This window comes from Sciurus carolinensis, chromosome 18, assembly GCF_902686445.1.
Source record: "Sciurus carolinensis chromosome 18, mSciCar1.2, whole genome shotgun sequence".
In the NCBI taxonomy this organism is placed as follows: Eukaryota; Metazoa; Chordata; class Mammalia; order Rodentia; family Sciuridae; genus Sciurus; species Sciurus carolinensis.
In genome coordinates this window covers 21,298,443-21,317,890 of record NC_062230.1, presented here as the reverse complement: position 1 = coordinate 21,317,890, position 19,448 = coordinate 21,298,443, and the positions used below count along the sequence as shown (strand labels likewise).

At 48.1% G+C, this 19,448-nt stretch overlaps 2 protein-coding genes across 9 annotated transcripts in view; one reads left to right on the top strand and one right to left on the bottom strand.

The window, feature by feature from the left end:
• The window catches only part of Gtf3c1 (general transcription factor IIIC subunit 1), a 71,683-nt gene extending 67,496 nt beyond the window's left edge, over positions 1-4,187 (bottom strand). For 4 of the 6 annotated variants that reach the window (XM_047532924.1, XM_047532922.1, XM_047532925.1 and 1 more), the window contains exons 1-2: positions 3,931-4,186; positions 1,090-1,299 (exon numbers count right to left, since the gene is read on the bottom strand). In XM_047532924.1, the coding sequence (XP_047388880.1) occupies positions 1,090-1,299; positions 3,931-4,151 (431 nt within the window). In that variant the 5' untranslated portion in view covers positions 4,152-4,186. Of the gene's footprint in view, positions 1-1,089; positions 1,300-3,930 lie in introns of all 6 variants that reach the window. The other 2 variants (XM_047532921.1, XM_047532923.1) reach the window with 1 other exon arrangement.
• Positions 4,188-4,401: 214 nt separating this feature from the next.
• Positions 4,402-19,448, top strand: part of Katnip (katanin interacting protein) — a 163,845-nt gene continuing 148,798 nt past the window's right edge. The window contains exon 1 of one of the 3 annotated variants that reach the window (XM_047533637.1): positions 4,402-4,434. In XM_047533637.1, coding sequence (XP_047389593.1) covers positions 4,432-4,434 — 3 coding nt within the window. In that variant the 5' untranslated portion in view covers positions 4,402-4,431. The remainder of the gene's footprint in view (positions 4,435-19,448) is intronic. The other 2 variants (XM_047533636.1, XM_047533638.1) reach the window with 2 other exon arrangements.

Below are 19,448 nucleotides of genomic sequence, written 5' to 3'. Positions count from 1 at the left end.
GATGCCACGGGGCAAAGCTCAGGAGCCCCCAGTGTTTCAGGATCCCGTTCTCACATCAAGGGCTTGCTAACTGCTAGGGGACACGACTGTGGTGAAGGGACAAAGGCAGGAACAGGTCTGCAGTGGGCAGAGGACAAGGTAGAGGTGAAGAGGTAAAAGCAGCTGGTCTCAGTGGCCCACGCCTTGTAATCCCAGTGGCTCAGGAGGCTGAGGCAGGAGGATCCTGAGTTCAAAACCAGTCTCAGTGATTTAAGTGAGGCCCTAAGCAACTCAGTGAGACCCATCTCTAAACAAAATACAAAGAAGGGCTGGGGATGTGGCTCAGTGGTTAAGTGCCCCGGGTTCAATCCCCAGTTCCAAAAAAAAAAAGTAGAAGCAGTGAATGAAGCTGTCTCCTCCAGGAAGCCGGGCTGTAGGATTGAGGGATGGCCCGTTACAGAGGAACCGAGTCAAGAGCAGGGTAAGCCATGTCAATGTGCTGAGGAGAAACCCAGAAGGAGGAGCGAAGAGACAGAGGGGGAAAGAGCATGGGGCATAGGAGCTGTGCTCAGGGGATGGGGAGTGAAGAAGAGGAGCATCCAGACCACAGCCTCAGACAGGGCCACCACCACTACTCTCCTGAGATGAGGAGAGGGGAGGAAGTGTGGAAAAGTTCATAAGTGGAGCAGGAAGGGGACAGTGAGGAGGGTCCACACCAGCAGCTCCTTCCCATCCTGACAAGTAGGAAGAGAGGGGAAGGGGGTTGGGCACTTTTGAAAAGTGACAATTTGGATTGCCTACTCTGGGAAAATGGGATATTGACTAGAAAGTCACAAAAGGCCAGCTGGGCAGCATAGGGTCCAGCTGGGATGCAAGAACAAAAGTGTCATCCAAATGCTGGCTGCCCGCCATCCCCAACCATGCCAGGACTGTGGACACAGAGAAAAGGGAAGACAGGACCCGACCTCCATCATCCCACGGAGCAGAGAAGGGTGAGGACTCCCTGAGTGCTCGGCTGGCAACTCCATGAGACTTGGAGGCTGATGCCCAGAGCCAAGTGACCTCGGAGAACTCAGATTCCCAGAACTGCAGAAGGTATCAATTAGTTACCTGTCAAAGGCTTCCACCATCGTACAACGAGGCTGCAAAGACTTGGTTCTGATATTATTGGTAATGTTTTTCCTCTCCTTAAAGTACCGACATGAACCCTGGATGCCATCTTTATTCTCCAAGATCATATGAATGGGGTAGACATCCTCCAAAGGGACCGGATCCCTCCTGGACTCCAAAATTCCAGTTTCCAAATCAATTTCTTCATACCTGAGGATAAAGCACAACATCAAAACCCGACTTAATCTCAGAAATAATGTACAACTGTGTGCTCTTCTGCCAACCCCTAGCAGAGATCAGAGAGAAGAGGACATGGCTCAGCCTTCCTGCCCACAAATGCAGACAGTCTTGACAAGCAGGTTCCTCCCTGTCTATCCTAGAGAACACAGACCTCTCCAGGATCCCCCAACCACCCCAAAAGGGGGGTGCCGGGACCCAAACCACCTTACTGACTGGAGTCATGGCCTTCTGCTTTCCCTCCAAATCCAGGGCTTAGTCTCCAGACCACCAAGTTTGGCCTGAATGATTTCAGGTTCTCTCCTCTGTCACCTTTTCATCTCTCTTTAATTATCTCTCTAGTATTCTTATCTGTGACTATGGTTCTGATTATCACCTGCCTGTTAGCAATTCTCATCCTTGAATCCTCAGGCCCATCTGATATCCCCCTAAACACCATTTCAATGTCTTCGACGTCTAAGAAACATCTGAAACTCAATGAGATCAGAAAGCCAGTGGTGGCCTCGCCCACCCAGGCGAGCCCCTCTCTGCTGTTACCTGCTCCCCCTGCCCCTCATTAACTCCAGGGAGCCACCTGTTTTCCCTCTGTGCCATCAGCGAGCTCGTTAAGTTTTCCTTCGGAGCCCCACGCACACTCTACACTAGCCTAATGGAGGCAGAATCCCATGCATGTTTTCAACTTGCTTCTTCCTTGTCATTTCTGTGACTTCTGCACTGTTTAACCCTTCCTTCTCAAATCATGTCCGTCTTCTATCAGCCTCCAGGATGCCGCTCTGGCCTGTCCTCTATCTCTTTAGCCACACTTATGCCTTCTTTGAAGGTTCTGCATCCTCCATCCAGGATTGAAAGGCAGGCGCACCTCAGGGCTTGTCTGAACCTCCCTAACACCCTCTCCTAAAGACGATCTTGGCCAACAGCTTTAATTACTAACTACACAGGATGACTCACAGATGCCTCGCGCAGACCTCCCTCTGGCCTGCTTCCACTCTCAGGAAGCCAGGGGTTTATTAAACAGAATCTCCACTTGGACACCCAGAGGAAGCTCACGCTTGGTGCATCTCCAAGTATGCTCAGCATCTTCCTCACCTCCACCAGACTCTGCCAACTACAGCTCTTCTGTGCTCTCAGTGAAGGGGAACAGTATTCACTCAGGTACCCAAACAGGGTCACTGTCCTGGCTCTTATCTTTCCTTACACTCCACACCCAGTCACCAAATCCTCTCAATTTTTTTGCCTAGTTGTCTCCAATTCACCTTCTCCTCTCCATCCCACACTATAATATTATCAGCCCAATATGTCTAGATCACTACAAAACAGATTCACTCTTTGCCTCTGGTCTGACCCTCCCTTCAGTGGTTTCCTTTAGTGTTTTTGATAAAAGATAAACTCCTGAAGTGGATTAAAAGATTACTGATGCTGGGCTTGGTGGCACATGCCTGTAATCCCAGTGGCTCGGGACGCTGAGGCAGGAGGATCTGGAGTTCAAAGCCAACCTCAGCAAAAGTGAGGTGCTAAGCAACTAGGTGAGACCCTGTCTGTAAATAAAATACAAAATAGGGCTGGGGATGTAGCTCAGTAGTTGAGTGCCACTGAATTCAATCCCCAATGGTGGGAGGGGGGGGGGGATATTACTGATTACCTTTCAGTTGAACGTGATTAGGAGAGTGAGTTCTGGACCCAGATTTTCTGGTTCAAATTCTAGAATCTGTTCTCACAAGTTGATATGACTTGGAGCAATTCATTTAAATGCTCTGTGCCTCAACGTTCTCTTCAGCAAATGGGGATAATAATGTTCACCTCCTTGCATTTTTGTGAAAATTGAATAACTTGCTTTATGTAAACATCTTAGAACAGTCCCAGCTCATAATAAGCATGGATGTTGTTCTCTACTTCTAATTCTACACTTAAACCAAACTTTGCTTATTTCTCTTTTATCAGGTTTTCACATTTGCTGTTCTCAGTCAAGAAAACTCTTTGCCAACTGGTGGCCCAAGCCCAGTACCCCCCAGAATCTTGGACAGGTTACTTAACCTCTGTGACTCAGTTTCCTCTTCTGTAAAACGAGGAAGATAGCAGCATCTGTTCACAGGATCGCTGTGAGGATCAATGAGCTCAATTTCCTGAAGCTCTTAGAATGGTACTTAAAACAAGCACCCGAAACACGGCAGCTACCAGCATTACTGCTGAGCTTGCTGCTCCTGGAGGTCTCTGGTCGCCTTAGCTCTCCGGGCTGCCACTGAGTGAAGTCTCCACAAAGGTCCGTGGACCCCCGGTCCTGCTCTGAACTGCCTTCCTGCTCCAAACTTCGCATCCAATAACAAGGAAATATTCTAAGCCTGAATATAAGAACATCAGCGCCTCCCCAGCCCTGCTCACCAGCACCCGCAAACACACAAAGAGATAATGGCCACCGTCAGACGACTCCTAACTTCTTCAGAGTCCTGGGCCCTGCCAGACCTGAGGACCCGAATCAGCCTTAGCGCCGCGCTCCTTCCCCTCCCGCAGTCGGACGCCCGGTCCTCCCCTGGCTCCACTGCTTTCCCGCCCCGCTCCCAGCTCCAGCAGACCCCGGCTCCGCGCGCGCCCGCGGGCCCGGCCGCTGACCGGTCCTGGAGCTGGAGGTCGGGTCGCTCCCGAGGCTCCTCGTAGAAGCTGATGCCCGGGTGCGTGGCAAGGGCCCGCCACAGGAACTCCTGCGTGTAGGGCTCCAACGGCAGCGGGAAGGGAGGCACTCGGGACTCCAGACGGCTCCATAGTGCGGGCAGACACAAGCCATCGAGCCCCTCTAGGGCCACTTCGTCCAACAAGGACTCCAAAGCGTCCATGGCTGCTTGAATCGGCGGCGCCCAGAGCGCCTGCGCACCCAGCCGCCGAGGACCCTGGTCCAGCGCGCCTGCGCACAGCGATCGGCGGGAGGCGGGTCGGACCCGGAGATTGGAGGAGGAGTTCCAGCGCGCCGGCGTGACGTCACTCCACGTGAGGGCGGGCTCAGTGAGTGGCGCTCCACCACCATTGGTCCGCAACCCCGCAGTAACCAGGGGAACTGCAAACAGTGTAGGGGCCGCTTCCGGTTCGAACACCCGGAACCGCCGCCGCTAGGGATGGATGGTGAGTGTTCTTGGGCTCCTCCGGGAGGTCAGACGGTTGTTCACTCGTGCCTCCCAAGTCTTCCCTGCGTCGAATATAGGCCATAAACCCCCTGGACCACCACTTCCTGACCCGAGATGTTCTCCTGCCTGAGGGAATGGAAGGCTTGGCGGTCCGGGATGGGGAGGGAAGACTGGGGGCGTGGTCAGTGGTCGGGCCCTAGTGCCAAGCTGCGGTCCTGGAGGAACCGGATACTGGCCGGGGCCTCGGTGCAGGAATTTGCGGTGGGAAAGGGGCGGTAGGGGCCTGAGAAGAATCTTGTGTGTGGAATTGTGGGATCTAGGAGTTGGCATGGAGGGAGGGGTAATCTTGCGAGGTGCATTCGTGAACTCCTGAGAAGGGCACGGGTGTTGTGAGTTTGGGGGGATTGGGGAGTACTCCTCCTTTGTGCTTTGGCGTTGATTATACATTAACAGAGTACTGCTTGCTGCTAGGAACTCTGTAAAAGCAATATTTGGCGTACTTGGCCAACCTTCTTAACAGTCCTTTGAGATCAGTGTTATTCCGTTCACAGGTAAGAAAACTGAGACTAAGAAAAGTTAAGTAACTTGCGCAAAGGCAAACACACAAGTGAGAGAAACAGTGAGACACTGTCTCTGGAGCTGAGTTACGGGTTTTGAGATTTATACAGGATTTTTGGAATCCTTTATCCAGAGGTTGCTGATGCAGATGTCTGTAGAGGCAAATTTAGTTGGGCTGAAATGGGAAGTAGGTTATTCTAATTTCTCATTTTCCAGATAGGGAGACTAATATATAGGGAGAATGGCAGGATCTGCTAGAACTAAGATCATTTTTCTTATTACACCATTGTCTGATTTTGGGGGATTTGCATTCCTTTGATATCCACTGAATGCAGTATGGAAAAATGTTTTTAATTGAGCATTCTGTCCTGTGGTTAATAGATATCTTTGCCCTTTGTGCTTCAGTGGTACTATAAAAATGTCTAACCAGCTTACCCTGGGGAAAGGTCAGTGCAGCGTTGCTCAAAGGACAACAATTCGCAAACCTTTTAGGTCTCAGGATAGCTCTTCTCTGAAAAGAGCTTTGTTTGTGTCTATTATATCTACAATATTTACCATATCAGAAGTTAAAGCTGGAAAAATCTTAAAACATTTATCAATTCATTTGCAAATAACAACAGCCAGGTGCAGTAGCATATGCCTGTAATCCCAGCAGCTTGGGAGGCTTAGGCAGGGGGATTGCAAATTGAAAGTCATCCTCGGCAAGTTAGCAAGACCCTGCCTCAGAATTTAAAAAAAAAGGGGGGGGGTGCTGGGAATGAGACTCAGTGGTTAAGCACCATGGGTTCAATTCCCAGCACCAAAGAAAGAAAGAAAACAATAATCCATTACATCCAAGCACATGTAATGTTTTTAATGAAAAACAGCTATATTTTCTGGCCCATAAAATAGTGTGGCCTTGTTTTACATTTCCTCAAATGCCTTCTGTGTCTGACTTAATAGAAAACAGCTAGACTCATTTCTGCTTCGGGATCTGAACTGTTTTCTAATAACAATTATGCTGTTTTGACTAATGTATATCAAGATCTGGTTTCATACAGCTATATAATTGGAATAGGGAAGAATATTTTAATTTCCATTTTGGATAGTAGATATTCTTTTGGTTCTACACCAAAACTCAGCAAATGGCAGTTTGTTAAAGGTCAGTCACAGAGTGGTATCTGAAACTATGTTAGTGAACTTTTGTACTCAGTTGCATTAAAATCCATTGGTCTATCTTGAGCATTGACTGGTTGTTTTACCCATGTAGGATTTTATAACATGAGCCATTGGTCATTTGGAAAAATGTTAATAAGTTAAGCAAATCTTCCAGGTGTTGACATTGGTAATTTCCAATATGCCGTTATGAAAAAATCACATTCATTAATATCACCACCTATCTCATTTTAAAATAAGTGAAAGTGTTGGGGAGCTATTAAACTAAAGGTAACAGAAACAAGTTTTCCACTTGTTTTCACTTGCAAGCTTTTTACCATTGGTAACATATATTGTCACTTGTTTCCTTGAAGTGACAGCCTCGTTCCATTTGTATTTGAGCAAAAGACTGCAAAATATCCAGGTCTGGATCACTATAAGTTCTCTATTGTTCATTTGAGTAGAAACGAGCCAAACCATACAAAATGTGGTTAGTTCATCTGGCAACTCAAAAAATTTAACAGGTATTTTCTGGAACCAGCCATTGTTCTTGGCTTCTGGCAGAAGTGGTTTGTGTGTATTTCCATTTTTCACACAGAATATTGAAAAGCTGTGTACTCATGGGTTGAGATTTAATAAAATTATTAACTTTATCATCAGGACATTCTGAAATGAAATGATTTTTTGTTTGCTTGTTTTATGGTGAGCATGCAGCAGTGAAGAATATAATAGCTACTAATGTAGTTGGGCACCACTGAATTGGTTCAGGCCATAAGCAGTTTTAGCCCCCTTGTGAGTACAGATGTCAGCAGAGAGAAAAGTCTTCAAATTATGACAAGAAAAATTTTGTCTATATGGACTCCTCGTCCCAAGACATGTGGAACGCACACCGGGAAACATGGCTACAGACCATCTCTAAGAAATCTGTTTTATTGCTTCACTTGTCACCATCTCTGCACTCCTAGAACATTATTGTAGCCCCATGGAGGAATCTGTGCACTTTCTGATTGGCTACCAAAAAGAATCATTTATTCGAAGAAAGAATTTATCCTAGGTGGGCATAGTGGCACACGCCTGTAATCCTAGGGGCTCGCACCTGTAATTCCAGTAGCTCAGGAGATTGAGGCAGGAGGATCCCAAGTTCAAAGTCAGCCTCAGTAGTTTAGTGAGGTCCTAAGAAACCTAGTGAGAACCCATCTCAAAATAAAAAATAAAAAGGGTACCCCTGGGTTCAATCCCCAATACTCCCTAAAAAAAAAATTACCTTAAAATAAATTTAACCTTCAAAGAATCTACTTTCCATTCTAATTTTGGGGGCGGGGGGCGTGTACTAGGGATTGAACTCAGGGGCACTTGACTACTGAGCCACATCCCCAGCCCTATTTTGTATTTTATTTAGAGACAGGGTCTCACTGAGTTGTTTAGAGCCTCACTTTTGCTGAGGCTGACTTTGAACTCAAGATCATCCTGCCTCGGCCTCCAGAGCCACTGGGATTACAGGAGTGCACCACCGCGCCTGGCTCCATTCTAATTTTTGAAACATTGGTTTATGCATTCTTTTTATAGGCACATATCTGTTGGTTGTACTGCTATGTGCCTTAGTGAATTGTGATTCTAACCATTTAGATAGACCAAATGTTTCCTTATCAGAAAGATGCTTATTTCCTAAACTCACATAAACTTAAATGTGTAACAAGTATCCCCAAATTGGACTGTGGTTGGGTTTATTCTGCAAGTCACCATAGCTGATTTTTTGTTTCTTTGTTTTTTTACCATAGCTTTTTACATTTCCCCTTTGATCTGGGGCTCTGTACTTTGACCTTTCTGAGCCTCAGTTTTCCTTTCTGGAAATAGATGATACTGTAGTCTTCCTCGTTTTGTGGATTCAATGAAATAATGCACTAGGGCTCTTACCAACCAATATGGCACCCAAGAAAACATTCCTAGAGGGAGCTGATGGTATCATTATCTGCAAAAGTTAGTACTTCCAAACTGCTGACAGAAGAGGGAGGTGCTTCTGATGAAGTTCTTGAGCAAATAATCATCTTTGTAATAAGCTCATTCTTTGTTTAGGAGAAAACTCAATGTTTGACATTTCTTATTTGCATAAAAGTAATTGGCAGTGTGTGAGTCTTCAGCCTATAAAAATGTTCACCTTTGTATTAAAGTCAAATTCTCTCCAGTGAGATGGTTTAGGAAAGAAAACTTCAACTTGGTTTGTGGAGAACATAATAATTAGACAAAAGTTCATCTCGTCAATGTAATTAGAAAGGACTTGAAAGTTGATCCTTTGTTTTTGTGCTCCCCCAGAACAAATAGTCAACATTTCTCCTGTTTATACTGTTCATTTGCTCAGCAAACTTCCTCAAAGAATTAATAATGGCAAGATGAAATTTAGCCTAGCTTATCCAAATAATCCCAAACTGCAAAGCAGGTGACAGTTGAATTAGCAAGGTTTTGCCTGAAGTACACAGCGTGTTTGGTCTCTTCTGTCCCTGTGTTATATTTATCTGGGCTTCTGGTAATTTGTTTCTCTTCCTACTTAAAATAAACCAAGCCAGGCACAGGAGGCTGAGGCAAGAGGATCACAAGTTCAAGGCCAGCCTCAGCAATTTAGTGAGGGCCCTAAGCAACTTAGCAAGACCCTGTTTCTAAATAAAAAAAAAATAAAAAGGGCTGGGGATGTGGCTCAGTTGGTTAAGTGACTCTGGGTTCAATTTCTGGTATAAATAAATATCAAGCAAAAAATAACAAAATAAAGCACCCAGCAGGCAGAGTAAATGCGCCCACTGGGTAGTCTCTGTGCATTGTTTTCTCTGCTTCCTTCCTTCCATCTGATTCTTTGCTCTTCTCTCCGTTGTTTTCAGCGCTCATTCCACCCTGTTACTTCAGCTACAGGAATGTGGCACCCTGTGTTTGCTTAGTTTCTCTTACCGTATTCCTGTAGTGACTCAGTGACATTTCAGTGCATTCTCTGCATTGGGATCCTGAGATAACAAAATAAGTAGGATTGAATCCAGGTGAAGAGCAGAGGGGAATTTGTTGTGTTGTACTCAAAACTTTTCTGGGCCTGGGGATGTTGCTCACTGATGGAGCACGAGCTTAGCATGAGTTCAATCCCTTTACTGCCATAGGAAAAAAAAAAAAAAAACACAGAAAAGTACTCTGTAGTGTGTCTTCAGAGACCCATCATGTCCCTGTCCCTTCCAGCAGTTGACTGGGTTCTCACATCTGGAGAGTGAGCCCATGGGCACAGCCTGCCCTTTGAGCTGGTAGAAGAAGAAAGTTCAAAAAGGTCCCACTGTCCCGTGCTACCTCTTGGGCCCTCAGGGTCTGGCCCTGTGATGAGCCTCTTGCCTGGTGGGCGGGGCTTGGGAGGCTTTTGAAACTAAGCTGTTTACACAGGAGTAAGAAAGTGTGACTCCCGATGTCCCCTGGGGTTTTAAACAGCCTGGCCCTGGCCCGCCCCTTAACAGTTGCCCACAGATATATCACCTTTAATTGGAGGATTTCCCTGGGGAAGCAGTCTGCCATCTGAGACACCTGCCCACCGCCCTCATGCCGGGAGGCTGCACTGACTGGCTCTAGGGGTGTGTTTCCCACATTCAGAACAGTGATTTCACATCACACCCTGGACTTTCCGGTCTCCTGATAAAGGAGGTGCTTTGGCCCCACTGGGTCTGCCCTGTCCCACGAGCCCATTCCTCCAGCACTGAACACTGGCCAGCCTTGACCTTGGACGTGTGCCGTGGATCTTTTCCCTCAGGTTGGTGGTGCCGGTCAGCGTTGCCCACACATTGCCTTGAGCATTTTGGTCTCCCTGTTGGCATCTGAGATCAGCCCTGCCCAAGCTATCCTGGGAAGCTGGCCATCCCCTGAGCACCCCATATTCCTTCCCACCGCCCCGCCTTGCCCGTGCAGTGCGCCCTCCAGCAGTGCCCTTTCCAGGAGCTTCCATCCTGTAGATGCAGCTACAGGCACTGCCTGCCTAGGTAACCCCTGCCTGGGACAGATCCCCTGCACCACGCTGCAGCTCAGGTGTGGGGCTCGAACCTTTCTCCCCTTGGAAGCTGGAGACCCAGTCTTGTTCCTTTGTTTGCTGGGTTGACCTTGTAACCAGGAAAGAGATTAACCAGTTTGTCCCCTCCTGAATTGCTGACCAGTCTTCATTAAGCATACAGAGAAAAGACCCTCATGGCCAAGCCTCCAGGGACCTTTGCCGGTTTCTTTTCCCCTAGTGGACGAGTATAGGTGCCCCAGACACTGTCCTTTGGAATAGCCAAGCGCAGTCGTAATAACATACCCTTCTCTAGCTACCTTTATCACTCACCCCACTCATCCCCTTCTCCCACTTTTCTCTCAGCATCTGTCTTTCCCTGTTTCCTATTCCAGGGAGGGTGTGTGTGTTCTCCCCAAAACAAAGGGTCTCAGACTCCTTAGATACATCCAAGAACCACCTAAAGAAGATTAGAGCTGGAAGGGACCTGAGAGATCCAGTCCAGGGACCCTGAGGATCTCATGCGGGGGTCACAAAGTTAGTCCTGCTGGGCCAAGTAATATAAATGTGTGGTGGCTGACGTTTATTCCATTCTGCTGTTTACGTCATTTCTGTCCACACCTGACTGCAATGTGCACACTCAGGAATTTAATTTTCTTTGGAAATCTGTTATCTGCTAATTTCTTGATGCCTCCTCCACCTCCACATAGTCTATTAAAAAAGAGGTCTTGATCGTGTCTACCTCCCAGAGTTGTGAGGTCAAGTGCTTTATAGATGCACAGCCCTTAGGTCAGGGCCTGGCTCGCAGCAAGTCCTTTTGCAGGTGTACCCTTGATGAGGATGGTGGTGACAACGACAATGGCAATTCCCCTTGTGCTGGAAAAGCAACTTTCCCTTTCGTTTTCGCTCTAGGGAAAACCTCCCAGACCTGCTGATAAATGGCACTTTGGACGTGGCCTCAGAGGCAAGGAGACAACGGGGAAAGGTGGGGTGGGAATCAGAGGGCACCATGCCATCTGGCAGGCGGCTGCCCTCAGCTCGAACAGCATTGCAGGCAGGAATCTGGGCTCTGCGGTGCCACACAGTTAGGTTTTTCACAAGAATCCAGAACTTAGGATTTTAAAATGTGAAATCTCCCAAACTTTAACTGTTGGCTGAAAAAACATTTTTTAACATTACAGAGTCTAGAAAAACATCTGTGGGCTTGATGCAGCCAGTGAGTGACTTTGGATCTAGCCTGCTCACCCTCCTTTCTTAACTGTAGGCTGAGGCCCAGGGCCTTCTTCCGAAGTGCCTGCCCATGTGCAGCTGAGGAAGCGGGACCTCCTGTCCAGCTCTGTGTCAGTCCAGCACCCCTTAGCGTGCTCACCAGGCCTCCCTGTCATGAGCTACGCAGTTCGAAGCTCTGCCTCTTATCTCCTTTGAGATGAAGATTTTAGAGATTAATAACAGGACCTTCCTGAATCAAATGAATTTGTCCATCTGAAACCCTTGGAGGAGTGCCTGGCACTTAGTAGGCTCTCAGTAAACCTAACTGTCTGGGGAAGGAGCGCATCTTTTTCCTTAGAATTCAGAAGGATCCCGTGCACTGTTTTCCATATTTTTCAAGGCAATTTGGCAGGTCATTTTGGGGATTTAAATAGAGAAAGGCACTTCAACTCGGACGCACACACACAAACGCTAAGTCCTCGCTGTCTCCAGGGGGGAACTGGGCGGGTGGCAGTGGAATGGCTGGGGGAGCCTGTGTGATGGATGCAGAGATAAACCAGACCCACTGCAGCCTGAGAAGCTGTTGTCATATAAGCCACTGATGCAATTACACAAGGGTGGCGTTTACTTATCTTCAATATTTCAAATGGAAAGAAATCAATATTTTCCAATTATCTCCAATGGAGTATCAAACTCTATTTCATATTTTGTTTCAACATCCCAGAAAGAGCAGGGGAAGGGATCAGGAAATCAGGTCGTGAAAGAAATGAAGTCTTTACTGCCACTCGCAGTCATGCTTCCTGTCCCTCCCGGCATTGTCCATTCAGAAATTCAGCCATTCACTTGGTCTTTGATTCTGGAAATGCCTACTGACGCCTCCTCCTCCATTCCAGGCGAAGCCTCGGGCATGGGGAGTTCAGTGATAATAAAGCGGCACAGCAGCCTCTGATTGTGGAGCTGCTATTTCGTGGGAGCGACAGACCATGAACACATTAGTATGAAAGGTCAGATGGGTGCTTTGCAAGTTAAAGAAGAGAGACTAGGGTCAAGTTCACGCAGAACGCAGGTGACTTGAGGCTGAGAGTTGGTCAACAAGAAGGAGCCTACCCAAGACCAGGGGTGGGTGCTCCAGCAAGAGGGGGAGGGGAGGGGAGGACCCTGAGCAGAGAGTCCTGGGTCCAAGGAGAAGAAAGCTGGTGAGAGCCTCCAGAGTGTGATCTGGGGGGACGGGGGCAGGGGAGCTGAGATGTCACAGGGACTGGCCCACAGAGCCTCTTCACTCAGGGCAAAGGGTTTAGATTCTAGCACACACAGGGAGGCATGGGGGTCAGCAGTACGTTCTTGTTTTTCTTTGACTGCCTGAGGGGGGGAATCTGGGCAAGAATGGAGGCCAGGAGACCTGCTGCTGTTGGAGTGGAGAGTCACTGTTGGAAAAGTCAGGGAGAGGCCCAGGGCTAGTGGAGGGACGATGGAGAGGACTAGACAGGCAGACTTGGGGTCTCTTTGGGAGTCAGAGTTCATTAGAATTCACTGAGGTTCCCAAATAGGAGCTGTTGGAGGAGAGAATTAGTAACTCCCAGGACCGGCTGGGGCCACGTGCTTGGCATGGACCTCCTCCACCCTGCCGCAGACCTGGGCAGGAACCGCAGGACTCCCAAACGGTCATGGTGACCGAGCCAGGCAGGCTGGGCCCAGCGCCTGCCTCTTAGCCACAGCACAGCATCGTCCCCAGGCGCTCACCTGATGACGAAGGCAACCCCAGAACGTGTGGCTAAGCGGTGCTCAACCAAGTGAGTGCGTGGAACAGGGTGCAGGTTATAAAGAACCATTTCAAGCTGCCAGCTGCTGTTTGGGTTTGGAAAGGAAAAGAGGCTCTTAGCATGACTTGTTTATCTCAGGTAATTTGGCAGTAAACTGGGCTCTGGGAATTTGAGTTACACAGAAAATGCAAAGGAAGAGTGACAGGGACATTGTTTCAGGCTTTCAGAAGGCGGAGTGGAACTTAAGACCCAGAACCAGCCTGGAGGCACACGTGGGCCAGGAGGGGAGTGTGCGGGTTGCAGATTCTGCCTTCCTAGTCCCCAGTGTCTGCAGGAGGTGGTGCCAGCACCCCCGTGGGTACGGAAACCTGGGGATGCTGAAGTCCCTTGTGTAAGGCAGCAGTGTGTGCTTATGACCCAGGCGCATCCTTCTGTACCTTAAGCCATCTCTAAATCACTTACAGTACCTGACACAATATGAATGCTACATGAATAGTTGTTATATTGTATTATTTAGGAATAACAAGGGTAAAAATCTGTCCATGTCCAGTACAGATGCGGGGTTTTTCCAGATATTTTCCATGTGCACTTGGTTGAGTCTGCAGACACGGAAACCAAAGATACAGAGGACTGTCTGTAACGGGAAAGACCAGAGATTTCCCAGTCCTCTGCCTAGTTACCTATTAGGTTGGAAACTAGAGGCCTCTTTTGTTGAGCTTTGAATATTTTAAAAATGATTTGTCAACATTTAAAAACTAGACACTTTCTCATAAGACTGGATTTACGGCTTCTCTGGAAAAATCAAAACCAATAAACAGGACCTCCATTCCCACCCGGAAACCAGCCGCTTGAGCGGAACCCAGAAACTGTCCCGCGAGGCTGGGCAGCTGCTGTGCAGCCTGCCCTGACCCACCCTGCTGCATTCCTCTGCTGCTTTTATCTGCCTGGCCCTGGCCCGTGTGCATGTTGGCAATGCCGAAGGTGGAAGCCAGGATGGAAGTTCCGGGAACATGCAGGGAGTTGGAATGGGGCGCAGTGAAAATGACTGGCCTGGGGCGCTCTTCCAGTCCTGAGCGTACCCGGGTGACAGACGGCAGACCAAGATCATGGGTGTGGTGACGATTCTGAGCACTGGGCTAGCGCCAGACTGACGGGTCTCTGACCCGCGGCCTCCCTTCCTTGCTCTGTGACCTGGGCGAGTGGCTGGACCTCCATGCATCCTGCAGTTTGTGGCTGAAGGTAGCAAATCCCAAAAGCTGTCACTGGGAAGAGCCTGACCGCAGGCTCAGTGGGCACTAGTGAACCACCCTGGGGGAAGCCACGGTTCCTGGCAGCCCAGGGGACAGGCCTTCACTTGCCTTCCTTCATCCTTTTTTCTCTTCGTCTTCCTTCTCTGCTTCGCTAGCCGTTTCATCAGACCCTGGCCTCAAGTAAGTGGGCAGGTCACCCGTCGGCCACTGGCGTAGCTGAGGAACTGTTGTTCAGTTCCATTCTTCTCTCTCACCCACTAGAGACTGATCTCTTAAGAGAAGGCAGTTTGTCCTCTGACAATATCGCCTTCTTTCCAGCAAACTCGGGGTCCTCCTGAGGTTCGTGGCGGCTACTCCATCTCCATCTGACAGACTCCCTGCCCCGCTCCCTCCGATGTTTAAAAAAAAAATGAAATCAGCTTTTGGACACTTAAAATATTATTTAACTTTAAAGGAAACATACCCAATTGTATCATTTAAAAGTGGAAACAATATAGAAGAGTTTACACATTGCAAAGTTACCTGGGCTTCTGACTGTACAAATAGAGCCGATAGGAGTATATATTCTTCTCTCACTTTCTTACAGAGAAGGTTACATACTACTTATACTTTCTGCCCCTTGATATATATATTTTTTTCACTTAAAATATGCCCATCTTTTAAGCCTTTATAACAAGAATGCTGTACGGAGCCTCCCCCTCCCCCAGCCTCTGGCCCTGTTCTCAGTCCAGCATGTGGATGCGCCTCTCTGATGCTGAGGCTCCTGCTCGTGGACTTGCCAGTTGTCCCTGATATTTGCTATTGCAAATTGTGGTACCTTGAATACTAGGAAAGATTTATTTTGGCTCTCAGTTTCAGAGGTTTCTGTCCATGGTCGGCTGGTTCCATTGCTTTGGGCCCAAGGTTAAGCACAGCATCGTGATGGAAGGGCATGGCCTTCTGGGGGGGGGGGGAGGGAGGGGCCAGACAAGATGTGGCCCCCAGGGGCACGCCCCCAGTGGCCTGCTTCCTCCAGTTGGAAGGTTCTTTTCCACTGCATTCTGTTTGTTTCTCTCCAAGGATTGATCCTTGATGAGGTCAGGGCCCTCATGATCCAATCACTTGCCAAAAGCTCCACTTCAGAACTTTCCAGCATCGGGGTGCAGGCCCTTAAAACATGAGTTTTGGGGGACACTTTAATATCCAAACCATAACAAATACATTTGTTTCCAGTTTGTGGAGTCGTTTCTTCACCACACATTTTTAGTAGTGACCTTCTAGCTCATTAGATGTTGGCAACAAGTTCTCCAACGGAGCTGTGCCATTTTGTGCTCTGCCCAGCAAAGCCGTTTCCCAGCTTTTGCCAAGTTGTATTACCAAATCTCTGGAGTTTTGCTTGTCTGACAGGTGGGAGAAAGCGGTGTCTCAGTAGGACATTCATCCTGTGATTAAATTGTGTAGACGTGAAAACAAGTTCATCGTGAGCCCTACGCAACTGGACAGCAGAAGGTCCCCCTCTTACGGGAGGTTGATGGGAAGCACCATCCATCTCCTCCGCCCTGCCCCCCACCCCCACCCCAGGGATGAACAAATTCCTTATTCAAAGCTCCTTGTGATGGGGAACCTCTGCACAGGCTTTCTTTGCCTGCAGGATTCCCAGAAAGTCACCTTTACCCAGATGGAAGTGAGTCCAGTATCAGGACTGCCTCTCCCCTGTGTGCCCTTGCCATATTCCAGATCAGGAGCTCCATCTTCTTTAGGAAATTATTTTCTTCTAAGCTCCTTATTAATTGCCCAGGGAGGCCAAGGCACTTAAAAGCTGAGTCACAGAAAAAATCCCTTAACCCAGACTCTTTCCGCAAACATTCTTGTACTGGGCCTTACAACCTGACTGAGGGACCACGACTGTCGCCGTGTGCTTAGGACAGCAGCCCTCTGGAGCACGCTGCCCAGATTCCAGTCCAAGCTCCTGCCTGTCACCTGAAGAGTTCCGGGACCTCGACTCAGGATGAAGGGGGTCCTTGGCATACAGGACAGAAAAGAGTTTCGCCTGCACTGAAATTTAGTCAGAGACAGACAAATTTATTTCAGGAAGAAGATACACATTCAAGGGAGAGGCATTGGGGTACAGTAAGAAATGCATGTTCACGGGAAAGTGCTGGCCACCTTGACAGTGAGAAGCGAGGGATACTCATTTGGGGGACACACGGGCCTCTCCAGAGGGAGGACAGCAACCCCTGGGAGTGGGACGTTGAGTTGATATTTACAGAGGGACAGGACTGGGGGCTGGGCTGGGGGCTGGGCTAGAGGTGGAGTCAGGGCAGTTGGACAGTCCGTGCCAGTTTCCCCATGCCTGCATATCACCCACGTCATGTCACTCTGTGGACAGGGCATGGGGTCAGGGCATAGGCAGAGGATGGGCTGAGGAATGGGGCAGAGCTGCTGTGTGTTGCTGGTTTTGCAGTTCAGATATTCATGGCTGTTGCAGGCGAGAGCCGCCCCCCCACCTCTTTCTACTGGGAATTGATTCCAGGGGCACTTAACCACTGAGCCACATCCCAGCCCTTTTTTGTACTTTTATTTAGAGACAGGGTCTCGCTGAGTTGCTTTGTACCTCGCCAAGTTGCTGAGGCTGGCTTTGAACTTGTGATCCTCCTGCCTCAGCCTCCCATGCTCCTGGGATTGCAGGCATATAACTCAGTGTATTTTCTTTTTCCATATCCCCAAATCCCTACCTCATAATCACTAGCTATGTGATACTGGGCACGTTTCTTAACCTCTTTGGGTCTCAGTGCCCTCATCTGACCCGTGGGATAACAACAGTACCTTTTCTAGGGTGGCTCTTCACAGCCACCCTAGAAATGAGTTGATGTAAGTGCTTTGCCCAGAGCCCAGTGCTTGGCTCATGATTAACCCTGACCAAGGGTGAGCCCCCAACATAAAGGCAGTCATGGAAATGATGGCATGACGAAGATCATGGTAGTGATGCTGGCATTTAGGAGCACATGGAGCCTTGACACTTACAAGCCACAGTTTTGTGACCTCGAGCTAGCAACTTAATTTCTCACCATCAGTTTACTTAATTCTCTTTTCTCTACTGGTTTGTACCAGTAGGAATAGTACCTGTCATCTGAAGTGAGAGTTAGCAAAACATAGCCTGGGGGCCACTTCTGAGCCACTGCCTGCTTTTATAAATAAAGTTTTATTGGCACACAGCCATAACCTCTTGTTTACATACGTTTGTGGCCACTTTTGTGCTACAATGGCAAAGCGGAGTAGTTGCACCAAGAGCCCTCATGGTCTTATGACCTTATGGCTGACACAGTCAAAAATATTTACTCTCTGGACTTTTACACAAAAAGTTTGCTGACCCCTGGTCTAAAAGAGTGGTTGAGGAAATACTGGCGACGATGCTCTGCAGAGAAGCTGGCTGTCTGTGGGTGTCCAGTAGGATGGAGCTGCATCAGCCAGACCCTGAACTTTGATGAGCTCAGCACTCAGCTCTGGCCTCTACCCCCACCACTCGTACCAGATAAAGAATGGAGCAGGGTTTGAATTAGAAATACCATAAAACTATAGTTTGCATATGTATTTCTGTCAGGTTCTATACATTTCCACATGCACCAAATTTATGCATGCACGAGTCTTCAATATATACAAAAATCTGCGCCCTGTAGATTGTACTTTACAGATGGCTTAAGGCTTTTTTCCAAGGGTATTTTTTTTTTTCCCCTGTACCAGGGATTGAACCCAAGGGCACTTTATCACTGAGCCGCATCCTCAGCCCTTTTTTGTATTTTATTTAAAGACAGGGTCTCACTGTGTTGCTTAGGGCCTCACTGACTTGTTGAGACTGGCTTTGAACTCGCAGTTCTCCTGTCTCAGCCTCCTGAGCCACTGGGATTATAGGCATGTGCCTCTGCGCCCAGCTCCAAGGATAATTTTGACATTGATTTTCTTTGCCTGATGACATCAGAAAGGAAGATGCGACTCCCCTCTAACTGGTGGCCGTGAATATCATCTGCCTCTAGAGCAAAGTAAAACTGAAGTATCAGAACCTTCTACCCATTGAAAATAAATCCTAAGTGCAGATAAAGCCTTTCTGAAATCCTAAGTAGAAGAATAGTATTATATTTACAAAAATTCAATGCATTCACTTCTTCCTTTGTTTTCCCCAGGCATACATCTGTTCCATAAACTGAAGTACATGCGTATCATTTACATTTGGCCTTATTTATTGCTCTGGAGCTGAGGCTGGCAGGTCACCTTGCAAAATGCAGAGGAATACCCCTTTAATTTTGCAAGCGGCATATATTGATATTAATGTCACCTTCTTCAGCTTCCCTCCCAGAGTTGTTGGAATAAATGAGATACAGGTAGGAAGATGCTCAGAGATGCTAAGTGCAGTAGACAGGCACAGTGGAATCTGGTTACAGCACTTCTGTCCTTGGCAAGAAGCAGCTGTCTTCACATCGAGCTACCTGGAGGAGCGAGAGCCCAGGGGTGCAGGCGGGGCCAACCAGTCTTCTAGAGAGGTTATGTAACAAATGCTCATAATTAGAGCGAATTATCTTCGTTGGAAAATAAGCAAATTATTTCCCAGTTTAATGAATAAAGACGCTTCTAATTAACTCCAGTAGAGAGATTTGCTTTCAAATTTCAGTAGTTAAGCGCTGTATCCTTTGTATTAATATTTTGTTTTTATAGTTCACCCAAATGTTTTCTTTTTTCTTTTTTTTTTTTTTTTTACTGTGCTTTATTGGTGTTTGGGAATTTTTAGAGTTGAAAAGCAAACCCAGAGATGATTCAGCAAACAAAAAAATAGGAGGCAGCTCTGGCCCAGAGAGATCCTGTGACTTATCCAAGGTCCCATAGCTGGTCTGCTGTCCCCAGAATGGATCCCCAGAAGTCCATGTGACCAGCAAAGGAAGGGACTTAGCCAGCCGCTGGGGCTGCCAGGCTCACCCTGGCCTGGCTCTGCGTCCCTCCTGCTCCTTGGCCTTTCTCTGGCCCTGCTGGGTCCTGCTGGACTCACATGCCTCGGCACTGTTCCACGTGAAAACCCCCAGGTCTGTCAGCAAGCTGGCCTCCAAGCCACTTTGTCCCTTCCAGCACAGGCCTCTCT